Raw genomic sequence first — 27,668 nt, forward strand, 5'->3', positions numbered from 1 at the left:
GAAAATGGGAAAGGAAAAATAAGAGAGCAAATGGGAGAAGAGAGAAAGAGAGAAATGGATGAAAGGTGTGTGAATTGCTTTTGAAAGCCAAATGAGGGTCCTATTTATACTAGTATGGGATGGCTAAAAATAGCATGGGAGAGCCTTTATTTTCTCCCTTGAGTGGCTGAACATGAATTAAGGATAGAGGGGTTGATTGGTTTACTAAAATTAGCTTGGTGCTTGAAGATGAAAGGCTTGAAAAGTGGAGGGGTTGGAACGGTTATGAGGAGTTTAGGGGTTGTTTTTAATTATTGACATCATCTTAAAATAGCTTATTTGGGCAATAATTTGGGACGGTTTCGACTACTCTCCCTTTTTGTGGATCAGTCCTCTTCAAATTGAATATTCTATGCCTCTTTCTCGGCATCAAGCTGTCTAAATTAATCATCCCAATTAAGAATTGGATTAATTAAATTGTAGAGGTCCAAAATTAATATTTTTGGGTGCCCATGGATGTTAAATAATCAAATATCCTTGTGTGAAAAATGCTTTTGAAAGATGCTTCAGCAATTTGATCTTTTCACGATTTGGTTTTCTTTCGTTGCATAAAACTACTAAAAATTGACAGAATTTTGTAAGTTTAGCATAAAAATAATTAAAAATATAAATTTTACTCTAGTTTTTCAAATTATATATTGTGTAATAAAATTACAAAAATATGCTAAAAAGAGCTCAAATTTTGCAATAATTGTTAGTAAGGAAGTGCTAATAATATATATTTTAGTTTCCAATGGTGTTTGATTGTGAATTTATTTAAGTAAATTGCATAGTCAAGTTGTCACCACAAATGAGTCAACAAATATAATTTAACTACTGATTGGAAAATTAGCTAAAACAAATGAGACTGTTCATCAAATCAAATCGAATGAACTTAGGTTGCGATCTTAAATCAGCCAACATTAACAATATCTGCTATGATATTAAACCAACGAGCTATTTGGAATAGCGATATTAAATTAGCTAACTCAAATAAGATTGTTACTGATATTAAATTGAATGAACTTAGGTCACGATCTTAAATCAGTGAACCTTTACGATATCAGCTACGATCTTAAATCAGCGAGCTATTTGGAGTAGCAATATTAATTTAGCTAACTCAGATAAGACTGTTCATGATAAATAAAGTAAACAATATTTGAAAATAGTGTATCTTTATTAAAAGAAGGGACAGATCATTCAAACATAATATTGTTTGAGATGACGCGCATTCCATGTGCGAGGTAGAACACGATCATCCATTTTTGTTATTCTGTAAGCTGCATAGCCTGTTTTTTCAACAACTTTGCAGGGTCCCTCCCAATTGGGGGTCATATTTCCTAGTTGTGACTTTGGGAAATTGGATTCAATGTTTCTCAAAACTAAATCACCCACTTGAAATAGCTTGTTCTTCACTCTAAAATTACAGTATCAAGCGACTTGTTGAGCTCGCACAGCACTCTTGAGTTTTGTTGTTTCCCTAACTTCATCAATAAGATCCTAGTTGAGTTGAATGGCCTCCTAGTTGGCATTCTCATCAAAATCAACTATTCTGTAAGTTTGAATGCCTATCTTAGTAGGGATTACAACCTCTGCTTCATATATGAGTGAGAATGTTGTCTTTCCAGTTGCTATATGATGTGAGGTTTGTAGGGCCTATATGATTGCTAGCAGCTCTTCTAACTAGGCACATTTGGCCTCATCAACTTTTTTTTCTTCAGAGCCATTAGAATCTTTTTATTCATTGCCTTTACTTGATCAGTTGGTTTTGGATTTTTTATAGAGCTTTGAGCAAGAGCAATCTGTAGGTCATTGTAGAAGTTCTTTAATTTTCCTTGAAATTGGGTTCTATTGTCTATTATAATCAAGCGTGGGATACCAAACCTACAAACTATGGATTTCCAAAGAAAAGACTCCATTTTTCTTTTTGTGATTATAGTCTGAGCTTCAGCTTTTATCCACTTAGTGAAATAGTCTACAAATACAACTATGAATTTTTTTCTAAGCTATGGCTATTGGAAATGGACCCAAAATATCAATTCCCCAAGTTGCAAATGGCCGAGGGCTAGACATTATTTACAGAGGCTTGGCTAGTGATCGTTGCACTTGGGCATGTTTCTAATAGGAATCGCAAGTGCGAACCATATGGCATGCATCTTTTTGTACAATTGGTCAATAATACCCCTGCCTAAAAAGCTTTTGTGCTAACAACCTCCCAGCTAGATGATCTCCACATATTCCCTCATGTATTTCTCTCATAACATGTTCAACTTTTGTGGGAGCAAGACATCTTAAAAGAGGTTTGGAGTAGCCTTTTTTATACAGCACATTCTTTAACAAGATATATCTAGAGGTGATAGATTAAACGGTTTTAATTGAATGAGAACTGAGTAACCTGTAGATACAAGGATATATTAAATGTAAATTATAACATCATACCTTGCAACCTTATGCTGAATTTTGACGAGCTCCTTTTTTCTTAGGTGGTGAGTTTCCCCTTGTAGTATTTGTACAATGGGTGCCATCCACATTTCTTCTTGGTTCAGATTGAGCACTTGATGAGTGTTACGTCTTGGGGTGGCTTTATGCTCTAACAAAATTTTTCCTCTTTGCTCAATAGTAATAGAGGGCTCTAACTTTGATAAAATGTCAACTTTGGTGTTCTCCGTCCTAGATAGTTGTCTAACTTATGCTTTATCAAACTGAGCGAGCAACTGGGCGACAATGGCATGGTAATTCTTTAGTGCTAGCTTTTTTACATCGTGCTAACCCATTCATTTACTTCACTACCAGCTGACAATTAGTGTGTATTATCAATTCCCTCAGCCCCAGTTGTAGAGCCAACTATAGTCTTGAAGTTAATGTATCATACTTCTCAGCATTATTAGAAGCTTGGAAGCCAAAGGATAATCCATAGTCTCATTCATTCTCATCAAGGTCTACAAGGAGAACGTCTTCCCCTAATCTTGTTTTTTCTGTTAAGCCATTGACATAGATAGTCCAACACTTTGGTTTCACAATTGAGCTGGTTTGTCCCCGTAATGAGCTACCTACTACATATTGTATAATCAACAAAAAAAAATTTAGAACCAAATGTATATTTTCAATAAAGCATCACAAGACAAAATGAATATCTATTAAGAAAAATTCCAATAATTTATATGACATGCCATTGTATCATTTTTGTGAGTAATAGTGTTCAAAACTAAAAGTTACCTGTAAGGTTTGGTTATCTATCAAAAGAACATTCCAACATGAACTCGGCTAAGATTTCAACTTTAATCGTTGTTCTCAAGGCGTACCCTAATCCAAACTCTGCCAATTGAATTCCCCACTTAGTCATTCTGCCTGAAGTAACTACTTCAGACAAAATGTCATTGATAGGTTGATTTGTCATGACAGTCATAGGATGAGCTTGAAAGTAGGGTTACAATTTGTGAGCTGCCACTATTAAAGTAAAGATAAGCTTTTTTTCCTTTAATTACCTTTGTTCAACATTCTGTAACACTTTGCTAATATAATACAATGAAAATTGGCAAACCCCTTCTGCCCTAATCAAAACTGATGTTATAGTTTCTTTAGAGGTTGTTAGATAAAAATAAAGAGTCTCTCCTACTCGAGGTGACAATAGAAGTGGTGGAGACATGAGATATAACTTGAGCTTCTCAAAAGTAGCTAGGAACTCCTCTATCCAACTAAAAGAAGTTCTTAAGGCTTTAAAGAAGGGTAAGCAATTATCTGTCATCCTAGAGACAAACGTGTTGAGTGCGACCACTATTCTAGTTATGTGCTGAATGTCTTTAATGGTCTTTTGGGGAGGCATATCTAGAATGGCCTGAATCTTCTTAAGGTTCACTTTTATACCCCTTTCTGAAACCAAGAAGCCTAAGAATTTACTCGAAAGCACACTTCTTCAGATTCAACTTCATGTTATGGGTGCGCAGAAAAGTGAAAGCCTCAGAAAAATCCTGAATATGCCCTCTCAAACTAGAGCTCTTTACTAGCATGTTGTCAACATAGACCTCAACACTGCGACCTTGCTCTCTAAAATCTTGTTGACTAATTTCATATCAGTTGCACCTACGTTCTTCAACCTAAAAGACAAAACTCGATAGCAAAATAAGTCTTCTTCTATGACAAAGGTTATTTTATCCTGATCTTCTGGAGCCAAGGAAATTTAGTTAAAACCTGAGAATAAATCCATAAAATTCATGAATTTATGGCTCGACGATGTATCCACCAGCCTATTGGATGAAGGGAAAGAAAAACTATCCTTCAGGCAAGCTTTGTTAAGGTTGGTGAAATCAATGTTGATTCTCCATTTTCCATTAGCCTTCTTTACCATCACAACATTTGATACACAGTCCAGGTATGCCACTTCCCTGATGAATCCCGCTGAAAGCAACTTTCCTACCTCTTACCTAATGGCTTCCACGACCTGTGGAGCAAACCTTCTTTTTTCTGTTTGACTGGCTTGATCTTAGGAGACACGTTTAACCGATGAACAATCACTTGAGGATCCACACCAAGCATGTCTACAGTTGACCATGCAAAAATATTTGAATTCTTTCTCAAACACTGAACCAAGTTCTTTTCTCCTCTTCTGCCAGCATTGATGAAATCCTTACCAACTTAGTCGTGTTATCATAGAACAACTACAATTTTTTTCTAGCTTGTGAATTCTCTTTTCACTTCTGACATCCAAACTATCCAAATCTAAAACTTGACTAGCTACTTCTGTCTGTTCCGAACTTTGACCCTGCGATATCTATTCACGTGTTAGCTTGACTTACAACATATGATACTATCTAGTTGTTCGCTAGTCAGACTTCATAAAACCTATTATTCTCCTAGTGGGAAACTTAATCTTCATACAAAAAGTTACAATCATCATTTTAGCCATTCTCATAATGGGTCACCTAAAAATGACATTATAAGCCATTGGATGGTCTACCACAAAGGATTGAACATATATTGTGGCGGTGTGTTTGTCATCCGCAAAGGTAACAGGAAGGGTAATGCATCTCTTCACCTCTACTAGATGGTTCACAAAACCATACAAAGGGCTTGCCCTCTTCAAAGCTTGCTCCTTCAGTCCCATCTTTTGGTATGCGTCCTAAGTTAACACCTTCATAGCACTACCACTATTAACCAAAATTCTCTTCACCTCAAATCCTATTATAATTGCTGACACGACAATTGGATCATTCCCTTCTTCATCTCATACTGAATTCTCATCCTCATCCTCATCATTAACCTCTACCTTCCACTTTTCGTCTTAGCGCAACCTCTTCGGTGAACTGACTAACATTAAACTTCTAAGATGAGCCTTTCTTTTCATGTTAGAGGTCGTCCGCTCTTCATCTATACCAATTATCACATGTATTTTGCCTCTAACCTTTTGTTTACCCTTGTTAGTGACCCAAGAACTCTAACCTAAAGATGTAGCATCACGAACCAAAAAATCTTTTAGCTCATCATTTCTAATTTCCTCTTCAATAGCATCTTTCAAAGAAAACAACCCTCGATCTTAGGTCTTCCATCATTTTGAAAATTATACTTGCCTCACAAGTTGGCCCTTGATTAATTACGTCGCATGGGTCGAGGGATTGGCAAAATGCCCAAACTTTTAACCTTACTAAGAATGTAGGCACGTGTATCATTTAAGGGAGTATAAGTTTCAAACTTTCCATGAGGAACGTACCTTCTTGCGTGCTCAGGCTGAGGTCTTTGAAATGCCCTCGGTGATTCATTTTGTAAATAATTCCTCTATTATCCCCCACTTTGTACGTGTAGAATCTGACAAGGAGGACCCTGATGACTATAAACTCCCTACTGACCTCTAAATTTTCTGTTATCCTTTTAGAAAGTATTATGAGCTGCACTCTTAATTTCCTCTGCTTTGACAAACTTATGAGCCTTTTCATACAAATCTACCAAACTCTATGACCTATTTTTAGTAAAAAAATATTGCACGTTCTCATTTTGGACTCCCATAATGAAGGCATCAATGACCCACTAATCCTCCATATTTTGTGTTTAACGTAGCTGCATGGAATTACTTGACATGATCTTGCAAAGATTCTCCATCCCTCTGTTTCACTGACACAAAACCTATAGGAATGCTTATTATTGTTCTATGAGTTCAAAATCTTCCAAGAACATCTACCCAGCTGCAATAAGCTTTGAATGGAACCTTGTGGTAAAAATAAATATCAATCTTTTGCACTTCCTCTAAGGGTCATCGAGAAAGCTTTACATTTTGCTGCATTGGAAGCCTCTAACACATTCCTATAATCATTATATTACATGAGGTGTGTTTGAGGATCCCTTCTTCTTTCAAACATTTCTTTTAGAATTTTAAACTCAGTTGGTAGACTCACAGCTGCTATTTCATGAGACAATAGGTTGTTAGAACAAAACAACCAATTCATATCTTGCACATTAGGATGCAATGCATGCACATATTTATGCAAAGCATCCATTTCATTTTTCCATGGCTTTGTATGTGCCCCTACAGCCTCCTCTTGGGTAGGCGTGACAAGATCTTGAAGATTTGAGTTGTCAAACTGCGTCTTCCTCCTCAATTCTTTATTTTGTCTTAACAGTTCCTGCTGAAACACATGTTGTTGTTTGAACCTAGCACTTTGTTAAGCCATTTGTTCCTTCATCAACATCAACTACTCCAACAAACCAAACAATTGTTGTGGCAATGCTCCCTCATCAAAGGGAAATGACGGTCCTTGACCAAAGGAAGCATTGAGATCAAAAGAGTTGGAAGCACCTGCATGACCTAAGTTACATAAATTCTTTGGTTGGTCAACAAACCAACTAACAAAAAAGTCTACCTCACTGGGTTGATTGCCAGTGCCAGAACCTCCTGCCTGACCTGATGAAAAATGAGTGGGGAAATTCGCGTTAGGGTAAGTCATTTTGGTTTTTAGCAATCTGAAGATTGGAAGCCTATCCACGCTCACTACACCAAATTTTTGAGCATTTTAAAGTGTGTGTCATTCAGATGGGTTCAACTGTGTATTTATATTATATGGTTACTGTTCATGGATGTGATACTGTAAGTATGTTCCATGCATGTGTAACGTGTAGGTTTGTACAAATATACACAGTCGCTATCAAGTAATAAGTAAGTATAAGAGTTATCATCTCCACAGGGGCTGTGTTTAAATCAATAATTATAAAATTATTATTCATAAGTTGGTTAAGAAAAACACAATAATTTTGAGTGATAGGTGTCAAATTAAATTAATTGACTACATGCAAATCCAAATGAAATAAAATGCTAGGTGATGGTTTAGCAACGATTTTCACGAGTTAACAATAATAACATGAATAAGCAAGAATAATTACAACATTTGACCCAATTCATTTTTCATCATGCTTAACAATGTTCGAAAAATATTCCATGACAATTCAACCGTTCATTAACTGAGAATCTCATATAAGTTCAACCGAATCTTATACTTAGAAAAATATGCATAAACCAATGTCATAATTTAACTGTGGATTCCTTAGAATTTATGTGAAGTAACAGGGATAGATTAGGTTTGAAACAATTGAATCATATAAACCTAAAGTTATGCAAGGTAATAAGTTCTCTTAGTCTATTACGAACCTCTAATTTATTCTGATTAGGAAATAAATTAAGCACGCATCTTCCAATTATCGTGTCCATTAGTTATCATAAGATTAGGATTGACTAACTAATTCTAATGCATTCAAACATATTTTAATGCATGAAATGCATAATGGTTTTAATTGGAAGCATAAACAACTAAGGCACAAAACATCATAAGCATGAATCATATGAACTTTAACAAATTAATGTAATCATTATAGCTAAAACAAAATTAAGTCATCATTGTTAATGAAAAAACATTGAAACAATTTGCAAACATTTTCAATAAAATAAGATCAAGGAAGAAGAAACTCTTGATGATTCTGACTATGGGTGAGCAAAATTCGATTCAACTCAAAAAAATCGAAAAAATATTCAAATTTCAAGTTAGCGAATCGAGTTATTCGAATTATTCGAATCAACTCGAATTGTTTTCGAATTTTGAGTTCGAATCAAGTTTGGTTTTTGAATTCGAATAACTCGAATAATTCGAATAAACCAAATACCAAAATATAATATTTTACATTTTACCCCAAACTCCCAGACCTCTTTATTTTCTCCTAAAACTTTTACTCCCTCCCTTTTTTCCCCAAAACTTTTACTCCTCTCCCATCCTACCCCTTCTACCCCAAACCCTTCACCCTAATTTTTTTAATATCCCCCCCCCACAATTTTGCTCCCATAACCACAAAAAATTTTTATTTTCCCCCTAAACTTTTACTTCTCACCTTTTACCCCGAAATCAAAAATTAAAATCATCCAAAAAAATCCCTAAACCTAAATAGTAATGGTTCTCTTTGTATTTACTATTTATATTATTAAACTAAATTTTACATTTTGTACTATTTATATTATTTAACTGTTTAATCATATTGAATCTTTATAAATTTTTGTTAAAATTGAATTATTGATGATGCCATAAAATATTCGTGTTAAAATTTTATGTTGGTATCAATTTCACATTTTATCTTTAAGATAAATTTTATTAAAAATCGTATTTTTACATTTAATATATTTTTTAATTTCAAAATACATAGTGACAAGAATCAGAAGATAATTGAAGCAACTAAGCAAGCAAAAAAGCTAACTTGTATATAAAATATTAATAAATAAATTATGAGGGGATGAAAGTTAATAATAAATTTGATTACGGTGGGAAAATTTGATTATAATGGATGACAGTGATTACAATGACCCAAAATTATATTTTTTAATTTAACACGAAAAAATATATTCGATTTGATACGAATATCATCTCACTCAACTCGATTTGAAAAAATTTTCAAATCGAGTCAGGATGATAAAATAGGATCCGTCAACTCGATTAACTTGAAAGTTTTTCATTCATTTTGATAGAATGCTCACCCCTAATTTCGACGGTTCTCCGAAGACCGATCGTGGTGGTTTCCTACAATTCTTTTGATTGCAAAATGCTTCTCAAGGTGGCCAACCAAGAGTGGTTTTCCTCAAAAGAAAATGCTAGCTAAAGGAGATGGGGAAATGGGAAGGCTTGTGCATGGAAGGGAGGAAAATGATATTTTGAATTGAGGGATGATTGAATGAGAAGTGAGGGGTGATATTTATAGTACAGGGATGGAATAGGAGTTTTCTAAAAATAATTTGAAGGATCCCTTGGTTTTCTCCTTTGCTTGGTCGGCCACGAAATATGGAGACGGAGGTTGATGGTTTGCTTGATTCATGCTTGATTTCATGCATGAATCTTGCAAGGCGTTGGACAGTTTCTTGTGTATTAGCTGGGAGCTAATTTTTGATTCTTTCATAAGTGCAAAGGCCTCCAAATTAATTATCCCAAAAGCTAATTTAGGCTGCTCTTGATGGCTTGCCGAATTTGGGCCATTCTCCCCCCTTATTGCATGATTTTGAAAACCCAATTGAAAGCAGACTTTAGTCTTTTAAGCAACTATCTTTCAAATTGGGTTGAATTAGATTTGTGAGTCCAATTTAATGAGCTTTTCGTCCACATGGAGTGAAAATTAACTTGTATCCATGTGATATTAATTAGCTCTCATACTTGTTAATTCAATGGTTCATCTGCAACACTTTAAGCACAGATATTAGTATGTAGCATAAGATAGTAAATCATGCAAAATTTATATATAAATTCATAAAATTGCATATTTTACTAAAATTATGCTCATATCCTCAATATGAAAAAAATCACCCAATTAAATATCCAAATACTTGGGATTAATATAAATTCTAAGTAAAAAGGTGATATAAACAACTAAAAAAATCTATATAATTTAGAGTTTACACACCTCCAAACTTAATCCATTGCTCGTCCCGAGTAATGTTTCGTGCAAATAAAAAATTAGGGCAATATTGTATAATATTTACAAAGATTCAACTTTTCACATAAACATGTAGTAATAAATTTATGCTCGCAATCTCTTTTCTCTAATAAATTGCTTACAAACAAAAATTATTTTAGAATTTTATATTATGTACAAGAAAATGCTATCATAAGTCATAATTTGCATGCATTCCAAAGTCATAAATAGAATTCCCCATTGAACAAAATTTCCTTATCTAATTAAAAAAACCATCCTAAGGTTTAATTATTAATCTTCATACGTTGCACTTAGTATTTTTTTTTCTCCACTAATATAGTCGGCATAATTATCGAAATCAATAAGTCTTTTATAAGGTTGTAATGGGGCTAGACTCAAGGTAGGGATAAAAAGAAGTGATTTTTAACTCGTCTTAACCCTAACTTTTTCTTGGATCTTTTTGGGGTACAACCTTCCTACTAATGGGTTTTAACACCCCAAAACTTAATTTGAACCTTATGCTCAACAATACATCTCAATTAATTGAGTAGAGGTATATTTATTTTACTCTTTTTGCTCAACAATATATATTGACATTTGAATAGAGATTTTTTTTTTGAATCATGAATCATATGTATATCTTTCTAAATTTTCCCCCAAATTTGTATCACCAAAACAAGTATAGTTAAGATTGGTGCAAGATAGAGTAGAATTAAAAAGATAATAATATGACTTATGATGTAGGTGAATAGCAATAAAATAAGCTTAATGACTCAAACTAAGGTTTCATGGGTTAAATTCATAAGGTAGGCTTGAAAGGCTCAAACGATCCAAAGAAAATGTGCCTAAATCATATTTAGATACTTATGCCTCTTAGGATTTCGCCTCATGTCTATTTCTAAGGAAAGTAAGTTTTCATGGCAAAGACTATATAAAACTAATGAAAATACAAGCATATCATAACTAATGTAACATATAAAAAGAACTTAAATAAAATTAAAAAATAAATTATACTTGCATATGGGCTAATTTATCAACAAAAATTGTTTCTAAGCATCATTTTATTTCAGCATACTTATGCGATAATTGAATTTTTTTTTAAAATCATAGAAGATTGACCTCACCCCCCTTAAAAAGGAATTAATGTCTTCATTGCAAAATAACAAAGTAGTGAATGAAAATTGTACATCAGGTAAGACTTAAAAACGAGAGATGAGTACTACTTAAGTATCAAATATTTCTTCAAAAATCCAATCCTTAGACATGTACATTCACATTGCCATAGTACTATACTTTTCACTAGAGAAAAAAAATTAAAGGAAAAGCATTGGCTTATTTTATTCCTAAATTGAAAACTATTAAACTTTATTATGCGTAAAATAAAATAGTCCTAAATAATAGTCTTAAAAATAGTACTAAAAAAAATTCCCCCATTTTATTCCTTTGAATCATCCTCCTTTTCTTGCTCCTTTTCCTTTTCATTCTCGTTTGATTTCATGTCCTCTTCTTTTCATGACTCAAAGATATGATCTGGGAACTCAGGAATGAAATTGTTAAAGATATTTTTAAAAGTATTCCTTATGGCATCATCTCCAAGTTTCACATATTTCCAATAAGCTTGTTGTTGATTAGGCATAAATTTTCACATATCCATCATAGTTGAAAATTCTAATTTTTTTCATAGTGTTTGAAGAAATGGGCATTGGAATGGACGACTCAAGATTAATACTTGGCTCTACTGGTTCAGCAAGATTTGGTTCCACCCTCGGTTCAGGGTTGTTTAGTTCACCTTCAAATTCTGCTTCTTCTATTTCTTTTACTAAGTTAGCTTCTGGTTCAAATTTGGTTGATGACTCATCAAATTCTTGTTCGTTCGGTTCATTCTGCTCGACCTGGTTCAACTGCTCAACATTCTCCACTAACCTTTCAAGATCATGTCTTGTTATGCAACCTTGAACATAACAACCCTTCAGGTTTGCTTTTGATTTAACTTGGGCCTTCAAGCAAAGTGAAGTAATCAATGATGGAAAATAAGCACTTCCTATCTTTTTCCTCGCACAATCTTGGATTTCTTTGAGAATAATTCTCCCAACATTGATAGACATTGATAGACCTTTCTGTCATAATTGCATACAACAAAATGATTCATTCTATCAAGATGGTGGAACTATGTGAGATAGACATGAAGCTATATCGAACAAAATAGAATCATACATTAGCCATTGGTTTTATGTATTCCCTTTGGCAAGAATGACTACCGTAGTTTCTTACAATCTATTGGGATCCTAAATTTGTAACAACATTAAGTACTTAGTGAAGAAAATCCCAATTGATATTTGTCATCATGGTAGAGAACTCATCTTCTTCAACATCAGGCAGATTAAACAAATCATTAATGAATTTAGAAGTAAGGGGTACCTTCTTTTTACGAACAAGAAACTCAATAGCATCTGGCATGGTTAAATTGGCGTAGAACTCTCCCATTAATTCCTCTTAAGGCAGTGATCATGCATCACAAAATTGATTTCAATTTAAGGTATCAATTATTTTTCGAATTGACAAATGCACAATCATTTTGTCATTACTCTCTAAATTGAAACATTTTTCTGGCATTGTGGTTTGATTTTTGAAGATGGAATCAAATCTTTCCCTCACTTCTTCATCTTGAATCACAATTGGATTTTTGATAAAATTCTTTGAAGATCTGGGTCTCTTTCGAGACATGATAACTTTTCCTAAAGAAAAGAAATTTTTTGGCTTTTTGAGGTGAAGGTTACAGCTGAAGGAGATTACAACGGCGATAGGTATTTGTGGTGATGGTGTGCGGCAAAAAAGGTTGCTACGATAAAGGGTTTGCGGTGGCGATAATAGAGTTATGTGACAAGGAAGAAAATTGGAGAGGAGTTTTTGGGACTTGAGGTCGACGGCAATGAGAAATAAAAGAATTGTTTAGGAGTTGTGGAAAGTAGGTTGATGGTAAGGGGTTTATATAGTAGTAAACTAGGGAAAATTTTAGCAAAATTTTAGTAAAATAGATACTTGGGCGGTAAGGCATGGAGGGAAATATATGTGGCGGCAATTGTAGGGTTTCGAGAGGACTTATGGATAGTAAAAAGTGGGTATTTTCCTTCTTTTTACTATTTTGGGCCTCAAACCCAAACTACAATTATTTCCTGTACTTGAAATAAATAAATTGATTTGTACTTAGGCCAACTTTACCCTCTTGTTAAAAAATAATAAAATAAAATAGAAATTCCTTTTAGACTACTTAGTAAATTTCTTCTCGAAAAATTATATAAAATTAAGTTCCCAAGAAAGGTTGGAAGGGTCACTAATAGTCTCGCTTAAGTTTGAATCTCCTTAGACAGAATTAATTTAATGTACTAATTTAAGAAAAAGAATTTCTAGTCATGCCATTTATTCAAATTAATTACAAAAAAATCAAAGGTCTATGAAATTGAACGAATTTTCAATTCGCTCAACTTCACCATCCTAGTAGTACTTGAGACATTGACCATTAACTTTAAATGTACCTCCCTTTTTATTGTGTAGTTCCACCACTCCATACAGATAGATTTTTTGAATGGTGTAAAGTCCAGTCCATCGGGATTTGAGCTTCCCAGGGAATAACTTGAGCCTCGAATTGAATAACAAGACTCTTTGACCTTCTCTGAATTTTTTAAGTTGTATACATTTGTTATGCCATCTCTTAGTTTTCTTTTTATACATCTTGGAATTCTCGTACGAAAACAACCTTAACTCTTCTAACTCATCAAGCTGTAACATTATTCTCTCACCAGCTTGCTTTAAATCCAGATTTAATTGTTTCAAGGCCCAGTGAGTTTTATTTTCCAACTCAAGCTGCAAATGACATACTTTTCCAAAGACTAAAGGTGTCTTGAAAGCTTTTCAATAGGCCCATAGAGCATCATCAAGCCTTCAAGACCAATCTATTCTATTAGGTCAAACCACCTTCTTAAGGATTCCTTTGATCTTACGGTTTACCCGTTCAACTTACCCATTTGACTATGGATGATAGGTAGTTGCTACTGTGTTGCATATCATACTTTTCAAGCAACCACTTAAGTCACTTATTTACAAAGTGAGATCCTTCATCGCTAATTATAACTCTAGAAGTCTCAAATCATGTAAATATACATGCTTATGTAGGAATCGCATAGCTACCTTAACATCATTCGTTGGGTATGCCTCAACTTCCACCCACTTAGATACATAGTCGACAACCACTAGAATGTACCTGTTACCATAAGAAGGAAACGGGCCTAAAAATCAATGCCCCATATGTCAAATAATTCTACCTTTAAGATGTTTGTCAATGACATCTCATTCCTTCTTGATATTTTTCCAGTCTTCTAGCATCTATCACAATTTTTCACATATGCGTATGCATCCTTAAACACTATAGGCTAGAAAAATCTAGCTTGTAAGATCTTTGTTGCAATGTGGGAATCACCAAAATTTCCCCCACTTAGAGATGAATGGTAGTGGTATAGGATCCCATCAATCTCACTTCTAGCTGCGCACTTCCTGATTATATTATCTACACACTATTTAAACAAAAATGGCTCCTCCTAGAAATAATACCAACTATCATGAAGAAATTTCTTCCTTTGTTGGTATGCCATTCCAAGAGGCATTATTTCACATGCTAAATAATTTTCAAAATCGGCAAACTAAGGAGTTTCATGGATTTGATTTACCTCGAAGATATGCTCATTTGGAAAATTTTCATTAATTGGAGCAAGTGATGAGGTTACCTCATTTTGTTCTAACCTCGACAGATGGTCAGCTACTTGATTTTCAACTCCCTTTCTGTCTTGGATTTCAAGCTCAAATTCTTAAAGTAAAAGTATTCATCGAATTAACCTTGGTTTCGAGTCTTTCTTTGAGAGTAAATATTTAATGGTCGCATGATTAGTAAACACTGTGACTTTTGTACCTATGATATAAGAACAGAACTTGTCAAAAGCAAAATCTATAGCAAAGAGTTCTTTTTCAGTTATCGTAAAAATAAGTTAGGCTCTTGCAAAGTTTTACTTGCATAGCAAATAGGATGAAACACTTTGTTTCTTCTTTGCCCCATCACAACTCCCACAGCAAAATAGCTTGCATCACACATCAACTCAAAATGTGAGTCCCAATCAGGTGTAACGATTATAGAGGCTGAGATTAACCGATTTTTCAATTCCATAAATTCTTCCAAGCATGCTTTGTTAAACTCAAAAGTTGTGTCTTTCTCTAATAGCATACACAAAGGCTTGGAAATATTTAAAAAATCTTTGAGAAACCTTCGGTAAAAATCGTTATGGCCTAAAAAATTTCTAACTCCTTTCATATTGACTGGTGGTGGCAACTTCTCAATCACTTCCACCTTTGCTTATATCGACTTCAATCTCGTTTGTGGATATTTTGTGTCCTAAGATAATTCCCTCCTTAACTATAAAATGACATTTCTCCCAGTTAAGGACAAGATTTGTCTCCTCACATCTCGTACGGGCAAGTAAAGGTTGTTTTGTGCTGATCTTTCAGTGCTACAACTATTTGGTTATATCCCAAATATCTATCTAAGAAATAGTAATATTCGTTACCTGCCAATTGGTCCAACATCTAATCCATAAAAGGTAGCGAAAAATGATTCTTTCATGTGGCCTTGATCAATTTTCTATAATTTATACAGATTCTCCAACCCGTGACTGTCCTCGTTGGGATTAACTGATTTCGCTCATTCTCAACAATCGTGATTCCATCTTTCTTTAGTACACATTGTATTGGACTTACCCATGAACTATCTGAGATTGGGTAGATAATTCTCACATCTAACTATTTTATGACTTTCTTTTGAACTACCTCTTTCATGATTGGATTAAGTCACATTTTCCCATATATTGTAGCTTACTTGCCTTCCTCTAAGATAATATTGTACATACAAACGGATGAGCTTATTCCTCGAATATCAGTTACGGTCCAACTGATCGCCTTTTTAAATTTATTTAAGACTTCAATCAACTGCTCCTCTTGGTGTTTTATTAGTTCTACTGAAACAATCACGGGCAAAGTAAAACTATTACCCAAATAAACATATTTCAAATGGGAAGGAAGTATCTGAAGTTCAAGTTTGGATGTTCTTCAGTTGAAGGTAGCTTGTTATGTAGGAACACACTGCACTCCTTCGTTAATGCTACAATCTCAAACTCACTAAGCCTCTTCTTATTGGGCAGAATGTCTTTCATGAACTTGACATAATTGGGCATTTGTTCTAAATCTTCTACCAATGGCATAGTGATATGAAGCTGCTTTAGAACATCCAAAAACTTTTTGAATTGCACCTCTTGTTTCTGCTTATGTTGCTGGAGTCTTTAAAGATATAGAGGTGATGGAACTTTGGCTTGGACTGGAAAAATTTTCTGAGGTATTGTATCTGTATCTAAAGAAGGTGTTAGCTTATCAGAATTCATTAGTTTAGATTTTACCTTTTCAGACTTTTCAGCATTTGGCTTTTTTGGTGCAGGTATCTCAATTGTTGATTGATTTTCCTCTTCCTTGGCAGGTTCTTCTTCAACCTCAACTACTTTGGGTTCCAAAGTCTTATCATTTTGTAAAGTAACTACCTTGCATTGTTCCTTACCCAAATTCCTTGGATTTTCTGTGTCACTTGGTAAAGCACCTTCGGTCTATTGCGAAGCTCCGTAGCTAACTGACCCATTTGGTTCTCTAAAATTTTAAGTATTGCTACTTGACTCTGGATTAAGGCGTCATTCTTCACCATGTACACCTTCAAAAAATTCTCCAAATTGTTGGACGGTTCAGCTTATAGTGGTTTTTGAATTTGTTGATTGAACCCATGAGGTTGATTTGGTCTATGTTGCATGTAAGTGTTGTTTGGTCTACTTCTTTGGTTACTCCAAGAAAAGTTTGGATGGTTTCGCCATGAAGGCTTATAGAAGTTGGACTGTGGTCCTTGTCCACTTCTATTCTAGTGTTAATTTCCTATATAGTAAACAGACTCGAGATTTGGTGGACAATTCTCGAAAGAATAACCGTCCCCACAATATACACAGGAAATAACATCAAAGGTTCTTGATGGCTGAGCTGCAACATGATTTAAACAATTAGTAGTAAACTGTTTCAACATTGAAGAGATAAAAGATACCTGAGCTGAGAGTGAAGTGAGGGAATCTACTTCATGCACTCCAGCTACTCGTTTTCTTGAAGCTTCTCAATTAGTTGACCACTGGTAGTTGTTACTGACTATTCTCTCAACGATCTCGTAAGCTTCATTATAAGACTTTGATAAGAGAGCACCATTCGCAGAAGCATCTACCACCAACCTTGTATGTGCGTTGAAACCGTTATAAAATGTCTCTAATTGGATGCAATGTGGAATCCCGTGGTATGGGCATTGACGTAGTAGTTGCTTGAATTTTTCCCAAACCTCGTATAAGGATTCATCATCCATTTGCTGAAAAGTGGTGATCTCATTCCGTAACTTAGCATTTTTACTAGGTGGGAAATATTTTATTAGAAAGCATTCTGCTAATTCTTACCAAGTAAAAATTAAATGTGGAGGCAACAAATTAAGCCATGCTCGTGCTCGATCTCACGACAAGTACGAAAATAACTTCAATCTCAATACATCTTCAATTACATCGACTATCTTAAAGGAATCACTCACCTCCATGAATAGTCGAAGGTGAAGGTGTGGATTTTCTGTTGGCATTCTACAAAATTGGCTCATTGTTTGAAGCATCTGGAACATCACAGGCTTCAATTTAAAATACGATACCTCGATCTTCGATCTTCTAATTCCCAGATTTAACTCATTAAAAAGAGGCACAGTGTCCTGTCTTATAGCTCGATCCCTATCATCGGCAATAAGGATTGGATTATGAACATTAGCGGCTTCATTCCCTTAAACATCATTTTGATTTTCAAGCTTCATTTTTGTGGCTTGTCTTTGGGCTAATCTTTCTCGTCTTCTTATTGAAATGTCTGCTCGATTTTAAGGTGTACAAGAAGTAGACTAATAATACGATCTATGCTCATAAACACTTGAAAAATAAATCACAATAAATAAAGAATAAAGAATTGAATAAATAAAAATAAATAAATCAAATTTCAAGAAATAATTTCACAAATAATGATTAAATTAACAGTCCCCGGCAATGACGCCAAAAAATTATAAGTGTGTAGGTTTGTGCAAGTATTATCGTCTCCACAGGGACTATGTTTAATTTGATAATTGGAAAATTATTATTCACAAGTTGGTTAAGAAAAACACAATAATTTTGAGTGATAGGTGTCAAATTAAATTAATTAACTACATGCAAGTTAACCTAAATGCAAATGAAATGAAATGCAAGGTGTTGGTTTAGCAACAATTTTCACGAGTTAATAACAATAACATGAATAAGCTAGAATAATTACAACATTTGACCCAATTAATTTTTCATCATGCTTAACAATGTTTGGAAAATATTCTATGGCAACTCGACCATTTATTAACTAGGAATCTAATATAAGTTCAACTAAATCTTATACTTAGAAAAATATACATAAACCAATGTCATAATTTAACTGTGGATTCCTTAGAATTTATGCGAAGTAACAGGCACGAATTAGATTTGAAACAATTTAATCACATAAATCTAAAGTTATGCAAGGTAATAAGTTCTCTTAGTCTGTTACGAACCTCTAATTTATTCTTATTAGGAAATAAATTAAGCATGCATCTTCCAATTATTGTGTCCATTAGCTATCATATGATTAGGATTGACTAATTAATTCTAATACATTCAAACATATTTTAATGCTTGAAATACATAATGATTTTAATGGAAGCATAAACAACTAAGGCACAAAACATCATAAGCATGAATCAAATGAACTTTATCAAATTAATGTAATCATTTTAGCTAAAACAAAATTAAGTCATCATTTTTAATGGAAAAACATCAAAACAATTTGCAAACATTTTGAATAAAATAAGATTAAGGAAGAAAAAACTCTTGATGATTTTGGTGGTTCTCCGAAGACCAATCGTGGTGGCTTCCTCCAATTCTTGTGATTGTAAAATGCTCCTCAAGGTGGCCAGCCAAGAGTGGTTTTCCTCAAGGGAAAATGCTAGCTAAAAGAGATGGCAGAATGGGAAGGCTTATCCGTGGAAGGGAGAAAGATGAGAAATATTGTGAATTGAGGGATGAGTGAATGATGATGGATGATTGAATGAGAAGTGATGGGTGGTATCTATAGTAGAGGGATGTCATAGGAGTTTGCTAAAAATAGCTTGAAGGATCCCTTGCTTTTCTCCTTTGCTTGGTCGGCCATAAAATGTGGAAAGGGAGGTTGATGGTTTACTTGATTCATGCTTGATTTCATGCATGAATCATGCAAGGGGTTGGACGGTTTCTTGGGTATTAGTCGGGAGCTAATTTCTGATTCTTTCACAAGTGCGAGGGCCTCCAAATTAATTATCCCAAAAGCTAATTTAGGCTGCTCTTGATGGCTTACCGATTTTGGGCCATTCTCCCCACCCTTATTGGACGATTTTGACAACCTAATTGAGAGCAGACTTCAGTCTTTTCAACAAACTATATTTCAAATTGGGTTGAATTGGATTTGTGAGTCCAATTTAATGAGTTTGTCGTTCACATGGAGTGAAAATTAACTTGTGCCCATGTGATATAATTAGCTCCCATATTTGTTAATTCAATGGTTCATCTACTACAATTTAAGTACAGATATTAGCATATAGTATAAGATAGTTAAATTATGTAAAATTAATACATAAATTCATAAAATTGCATACTTTACTAAAATTATGCCTATTACCTCAATATGACAAAAATTACCCAATTAAATATCCAAATACTTGGGATTAATATAAATTCTAAGTAAAAAGGTGATATAAACAACTATAAAAAATCTATAATAATCTAGAATTTACAGCATGTCGACAAGTATCCTACTCTAGGGTTAACACGTGATTTCTAGATGTGGGTTCGCCTACATGGTAATGCAAACCCACATTGTGCAGTCTCATAGAAAGGTGTGAGCACCTTACATGCGAATCCAAAGTGCGAACCACGTAAAATATAGGTCAGGATCCAATCCAGTAATCTTGTAACAGATCGGTCATATTAAGTATCATAACAATTACATAAAGTGAAATTAACCCGTTTAGCAAAATACCGCCAAATATGAAAGAGATGACCATAATTGTCATTAATATTCTATAAATCAGTAATTATCATCATTTAATATCAAATGTATTTATTAATGATATATAATCTGAAATAGCCGTCAACATCTTTTAATAAAGTAGTAAAACTCGGAGATTTGGGCATATATACATTTTTCAGAAATCGATAAAATTGCATGGGAAGAAAAGGGGAAGCCCATGCCCCTTGTGTTACCATACAACACCAAAATATGATTCGGATGGTGTGTTTTACTTCAGTAGACACTCACAATATTACAAATATTTGGAGTTCATGGATTCGGAAGAATTTAGATGTAAAAATACAAGTTTGAGATTAAATAGACTCTTTCATGTATCCTTAAGGATTAATAATATAATACATTCTCGTATCATTTATGAAATAAAAATAATAAAAATTTTGTAAAAATATAAATCTCTAGATTCAAATTTTTATGTAATTATTAAATTTTAAATTTAATCTATAGACCCAAAACTTGATATAAAATATTATTTTATATTATTCATGCACAAATAATACATAAAATATTATTTTTATAACCAACAAATATTAATGTACTGATGATAATGTAAATTGTATTTTTTTTTAATTTTAAATTTAAATTTTAAAATTAATATTATTAAAAAAATAATTATAAATTTTAAAATGTTTAATTTTTATGTACCGTGAAATCTTAAAATAAATATGAAAGATTAAAAATATATATATTGTTTGAAGTAACCCTTACGTCGCTAACATCACAACCCAAAATACACACTTATACAGAACATCTCATCAAACATTCTCTTTCTCTTCTCTATAAAACACTCCAACAAATTAAGTTCGGTCATAATTTATTTTTATTCTCTAAAGTTTTTTTTTTTTTTAATTCTGTTGCTTCAAATGGAAAAGCACCAAATCTCCATAGCTTCATCGTCAACTTCAGCGTCGCTGCCGCCAACAACGTTCGTTGAGGCTGATGCAAACACCTTCAAAGATTTGGTCCAGAAACTCACAGGATTCACCAGCGATACAGAGAAACTCCCAGTCACAAGTCTTCCCGGAAGGGTTTCCTCAAAACCTTGCAGTGATCACCACCCAACAGCACCACGCCGTCCACCGTTCAAGCTCCAAGAACGTAGACAACAACATGCCATAAGAAAACTCGAGATCAAGCTCGGCCTCACCACGCTACGTAACTCGCCTGGTGGCAGTCACTGCGTCTGCGTCTGCCAAGCTCGTGGGCTCGACTCGCCAGTTCCCAGTCCGGTGACTCCACTAGGGTCAGAACCACTCTTTTACTCGAGTTCCGGCACCGTATCACCGTCGTCTCCGGCAGTTTCAGAAGAGGAAAAGGCGATTGCAGAGAAGGGTTTTTACTTGCACCCATCAACATTAAATACACATAGAGGAAACCGATCACCGGAGCTGTTAACTCTTTTTCCACTTAGTTCACCTAGTCAAGATGAGAAACGAGATTAGGGCTCTGTGTTAAACCCCTATTTTTTGTTCGTTTTCTTTTTTTGGGCTTTTGATCATTCATGGGTGAAAAAGTGCTATTGTTGTATCTTTTGTTTAATTATGGAAGCATGGTTTCTTGAAAATGCTTACTTATCTTTACTTTTCCTTGTTTTCTTTTTACTAATATAATTTTTGTTTATGTTGCCCAATTGGGATTATTATGGATAGAAATATAAGGCAGTATCCTTTGAGATAAGTTTTCAAAATATAATTTATCTAAACTTGACGGATTTTTAAACGAGTTAGTATTGTCTTCGGGTTGAGTTAAAATTCTGTCTCCATCTCCTGTTTCTTTATAGATGACCGTATGTTAGACCCGACAACACGAGGGGCTTTCACTTTGCTAAATTTATCTCCTTAAATACTTGAATTCTCATTTTAGTTAGAAAAAAAAATTTCAATTTAATCCAGAAACAATATAATTTATTGAGAAATTTATTTACTTCGATTATCATATTTCAACATTTTCTTTTGGAATGAGTGAACCTGTTCTTAATAAATCCAAATTTATTGTATTCTAATACAACGAATTTGTTGATTTCTAATCCCACTTAATTTTACTGGAGTAGATTGGTTTTTTGAAAATTGAATTGGCCATTTTCTAGTTAAAATATTCTTTTTCTATTTTATAATTATTTATATATTTTTAATTAAATAATATTAATTTTTATAATATAGTTTATTTATTTAATATCATAAAAAATAATATAATATAATATAAATATTATGCAATATTTCAAGATAAGATTAAAGTCAAGGATTTCTGAGATTTTATTTTATTTTTAAAAAAATTGGTAAAATTTGGTGTATATATATGGGCTTAAAAAATTAAGATTTTAGGCTGTGTTATTTGAAAATTAGGGAAATAAATCGATTTTGAGACTGGCGACAAAAACATGAAAACTTGAGAATTTTGGGATAAAATTTTTAGAAATCTATTTATTTAAAAAGAAAAATGCTTCAACCAAAGTGCATTTTTATCACTTGAATCAAAATTGACCTATTTTTTAAAATTAAAAAGAAAAATCTAAATTCCTAATTATTTTTAAAAATCAACATTTTTCCCTAATAAAGCAAAAAAAAAACAAATTTGTACATTAAAATTTGAAATTAAATTGGATTCGAAATGAAATCCATGCAGATTTCTAAACGTCACCCTTAATACTCTAATGGCACATTTGGTTCACTGGAATGGAATAAGGCTGTAATGGAATAGCCATTGGGTGAGAATAGAATAGAACTGTAATGGAATTGAATAGACATAACAATAGTTTAGTTGGATGGAATGGAATGAATACTGTAATAGTATTAATGAGGGATAGATATGTAATAGAAAAAAATACTCAAATGACAAATATGCCATTTAATCAATTAAATTAAATTTTTATTTTTGTAAAAATATTAAGTAATTTCTTTTTCAAGTCAATGACTTCTTTCCACTCTCTTCTCTACAACCTATTTTTCTTCTCTTCAAAAAAAATGTCGCCATTAACATCTCTGCAACTTCGTTGGTTGTTTCACCATTGTGTCTCTTCACCTTCTCCCTTTCAACCCCATGCTTTGCTTTCTTCGAAACCTCAATTTACGCCCACACATTTTTCCAAATTGCCACTTTCGATCTTTAAACCCTTCTCTACCCAGAACCATAATCCTCAAACCCCGAACTCAGTTGCTTTATCTCTTTTGGCTGAACTCTTCAATGACCCTTCTTTAGACCCTCTCATTATCATCCCTAGACTCCAACTTCACTTTTCTCACATCAAACCAACCTCTCTGTTAATCTCCCAGACCCTCAATCTCTCCTTTAAGGTTGGCTGAACTATTTTGGGCTTAACGATTGGGTTTCAATTTTTGTTTCTTCTTGATTTTTTTGCCTTGGCTATAATCCATTGATTTAAATTATGGTTAATATGATGTTTTTGGTTTAAGGGTAATTTTAGAAAAAAATTGGTGACTATTTCATGAGAGGTCGAAATGAGGCCGTAATACTACCCCGCTGTTTCACTCATTCAATCAAAGCAAATAATAAATAAGACTGTTACATGAATGAAAAGTAATTCATGCCAATCAAACGAGCATATATTATTTTATAATATATATTTACTCACAAAAGTGTTATATTGAGACATATATTACACATAATAATATTTTGATTTAATGTTCTAAACACATAAAACACATAATAAATTAGCCAAGGTAGACCTTGGTAAAAGTAAGGTGTTAGGATTTTAAATGTGTAGATGGAGTGAATATACAAGTTTTCAATTCATATTTTATTATTATTTTAAAACTTACAATCTATAGATCTTATCTTATTCAGTCTATTTATTTATGCATTTTAATAGTTTGATTTTAATTGTAAGTATTTATATATCAATTATATTTGTGCATTGTATTAATGGATTTTGATTTGTTTGATGAATTTACTTATTGAAAATTATTTTTTGAAAGGTGAACCTTAAAAAAACTAAGTAAAAGTCAATTAATTTTTTAACAAAACCTCATTATTTTAAAGCTAAATAACATAAACAGTAATCTATAAAAAAATTTATTTTAAGCACTCAAAATAAAAAGTTTACAATTTAAGCATTCATGTTACATAGTTTAGTCATTTTGATCACTCCCATTAAAATTACAAATGACAAGCTGACGTGGTAATTAAAAAATAGGTATAATAACAAATTTAGCCTCCAATTTTTACATATTATATCGATTTATTCATAATTTTAAAAAATTAATCATCATAATTTACAAATGTTCTCAATTTGATCCTAATTCTAAAAAAATTTAAAGAAATATATAAAAATACATAAATATTTTCAAAAAATACAAACGACAAGATGATGTGGCAGTTAAAAATATATGTATAATAATAAATTTAGCCCTCAATTTTTAAATATCATATCGATTTAGTCATAACTTTAAAAATTAACCCTCATAATTTACAAATGTTCTCAAGTTTGATCCTAATTTTAAAAAATTCAAAGAAATATATAAAAACACATACATATTTTTTTAAAAATATAATAATAAGTTTAAAAATATATAAAGATAGAAAATATTACTGTTCACAATAAATAATAATATATAAAATTTAAAAATATATAAAAATAAATAAATATTTTCAAAAAAATATAATAATAAAATTAATATTAATATTAATATTAATATTAAATCAATACAATTATATTACTATTAAATAAAATAAATCCCCACCCCATCTTTCCCACTCCCCCTCCCACACTAGACCTCCCCCACCATCCCCCTCCCATATTTCCAACGAGGATTGCATCAACATGTAAAGATCATATAATCAGTTAGATAAGGTATTGAGGATGTGTCCATGAAATGTGAAATTCTCTTCCTCACACTTCTTCTTGAGTTCAGCCACTTTCGTAATTTCCTCAGGGTTTGCATTGGGGGTGGGATCCTCCACGAGTTGTAGGTTTGGATCCAGAACATATACCACATTCAAGATGGTAAAAAGGAACAACATCTTGTCCTTCTAGCAATTGAAGTTTGAGCCATTAAATCAATCAAGTTTCACAAACTCTTGGTTGATCAATTTGAATGCAATGGTAGCCTCCGTCGCCATCTTCAAAATTATTCTCTTTGATTGTTGGGGTATTTGAGTGGAGAAGATAGACCCAAAGACGATGTTGAATTAAATAGTAGACTTCGAGGCGCAGATGACGCTTTCTAAAAAGAATAATATTCCTCCACACAAAGTTGCTAGAGGGTTAAAACAAAGGTCCTCATAGGATACAACGAAGCATTTTTATTTCCTTTGATTAGAAAAATCGAGGAATTCCCTAACTCTTATTCTAATTTCTAAAATTGGATTGATTGTAATGATCATCTTTTAAGCACCATAGTCCCTCTGTTTATATGCACTAAATGGATATTATTGAAGAGCCACGACCCTTCGTATTAAACATACTTCTTAGAAGAAACATGTCCTATGAAAATCAAATGTATCTATTGAATAAAACTTTCTAATTTGAATAACTGCTCATGAATAGTGAATTTGCAATATACAAATTTTCAATAGTTACCAGGGCAATTAATGTAAATCCTAAGGGGTAAAGATGTATAGAGTTCAAATCCCTTAGGACTCTCATCTTGTAGATAGACACTAATCTTAACTGTTGATATAAATTGATTTGTACCGTTGGATTTGGAGAAACTCAACTATAGATAGAGGTCCCCCCTTCATTTGTAATCACTTCATTCTTTCTGAGTTAATATATTAAGAGTATTTACTCAAACACTTGGTGTACACTCTCTTTCTGTGGCTTTCTTTAGTTCATTCGTAGCTATTTTTCCTTTCAGAGTTTGCATCCACTTTGCTTCGGTGCGTTAGAGAAATTCTGCAAGAATTCTCACTTTTCAAGGGGAATGCTGACTTAGGTAGATTTGAAGCGAAGAGATTACCTAAGACTGCATGGATTGCGAGACGAAAGGTATATCCCCGTGACACTAGGAAGGTGATCATAAATTTTGAAATTGTCCTCATAAAAAATACAAATTTGATTAATTCTAACATTTTTTAGTAATATTTATTATTAACAATAGTTAGTGTATTATTAACAAACAAGTAATTTAATCTATTTATTATTGATGATATTAAGTTGTTTAAAATAAAAATAAACTAATATCTTTGTCTCAGTAATATATAATTAGATTAAAAATAAAATGTAAATATTTCATTTGTATTAAATTAGAATATAATTTAAATTTTAATTCAATATCATTTAAAATAATTTTAAATTGAATAAGTTTTAGGATTTTGTGGTTAAAAGTATTTATTTGTCTCATGAAAAATTTAGGTTGAAATCATCCTTATATATAAAATATAAATTAATTGTTTAAAAAACACTTTGTTAAAAATTCTCATTCGGGTGATAAAAACAAGTTTAAAAATCCATTAATTAGTTCATAACTTGCACTTTTGATACGTAAATATATTAATCTAATTGCTTGCACTTTTCATCCAAATTAAAATTTTTTTCATTTTTCTATTCTATTAATAAATAATTAGTTAACATTTAGTATATTGGGAGTGTATTTTTTTTATTTTACATGTAGTTTTAAAAATTGATACGTATTTCCTTTTTAAATTTTTATTTTTTTTAATATTTGATTATACCTCTATAAGAAATTTGTCAATCCTAACCTATCACCTCCGTAGAAAATAATTTCCTATAATCAATTTCTATCTCAAACTCATAACTGCTAAGAATCTGAAATGATATAATTAACTTAACAAACAATTTGAAATTATATTGATTTGATTAATTAAACTCAAACAAAAGATAATAAAAGATTAAATCCAAGTTAATTTTAAAGGGATGGTAATTTAAATTATGGGAATATCCAATTTAGTTTTTGCGGATTCAGATAATAGTCGAATTTAAATTATTGACTATAGAGATGCAAATAGATACTCCAACTATTATTATCTGAATTAAAGATTTTAGCGAAATTGAATTCAATTTTTTTTACGGATTTAAATATAATTTATGAAAACAAATACAGATTCCTAAACATAAATCATTGGAAGTCAAAATTAAGTGGAGTGAGAGAGATGGTAACAATGATGGAGTTGCGAGAGACGCGGTTTCCAAATTCCCATTTGGGATTTGAGGTTGTTGGTGTTGAAGTTGATTAGACCTAAAAGCAATTTGTTTGGTTTCGTAATTTTCCATATTTCCGTATCAGAATGATTTGCATTTGCATCCCTTCTTTCTACTTTTTGTTTTGACTTCAATTTATGCAAATGCCATTGCGTATACAAACTCCCCACAATACACTTCACATTTCTATTATTATATTGCTTAATTTCTATTAACACTCTAGTATTTTTATTACTGGTAAGCTTGATCTCAACTCAAAATTCAGGCATCTATCTTTTAAGCTAGAACTAGACTCGAGATATTATCAAGCTACTTGAGCTTGAGCCCGATTAATCTCGTTTATCGATTTTCA

The 27,668-nt window shown here is 32.6% G+C and overlaps 1 protein-coding gene and 1 non-coding gene across 2 annotated transcripts; both read left to right on the forward strand.

Annotated features, from left to right (window-relative positions):
• Window positions 1-17,345: 17,345 nt before the first annotated feature.
• On the forward strand, window positions 17,346-17,451 carry LOC121218941 (small nucleolar RNA R71). The gene has a single exon (XR_005915422.1). It is a non-coding gene; the product is annotated as a small nucleolar RNA R71 (small nucleolar RNA).
• Window positions 17,452-20,934: 3,483 nt separating this feature from the next.
• On the forward strand, window positions 20,935-21,826 carry LOC107900360 (VQ motif-containing protein 33). Its single transcript, XM_016825985.2, has one exon. The coding sequence runs from the start codon at window positions 21,063-21,065 to the stop codon at window positions 21,639-21,641; it is 579 nt and encodes a 192-aa protein (XP_016681474.1). The 5' UTR covers window positions 20,935-21,062; the 3' UTR covers window positions 21,642-21,826.
• Window positions 21,827-27,668: the final 5,842 nt, after the last annotated feature.

Source organism: Gossypium hirsutum, chromosome D06 (genome assembly GCF_007990345.1).
Source record: "Gossypium hirsutum isolate 1008001.06 chromosome D06, Gossypium_hirsutum_v2.1, whole genome shotgun sequence".
NCBI classification, from domain to species: Eukaryota; Viridiplantae; Streptophyta; class Magnoliopsida; order Malvales; family Malvaceae; genus Gossypium; species Gossypium hirsutum.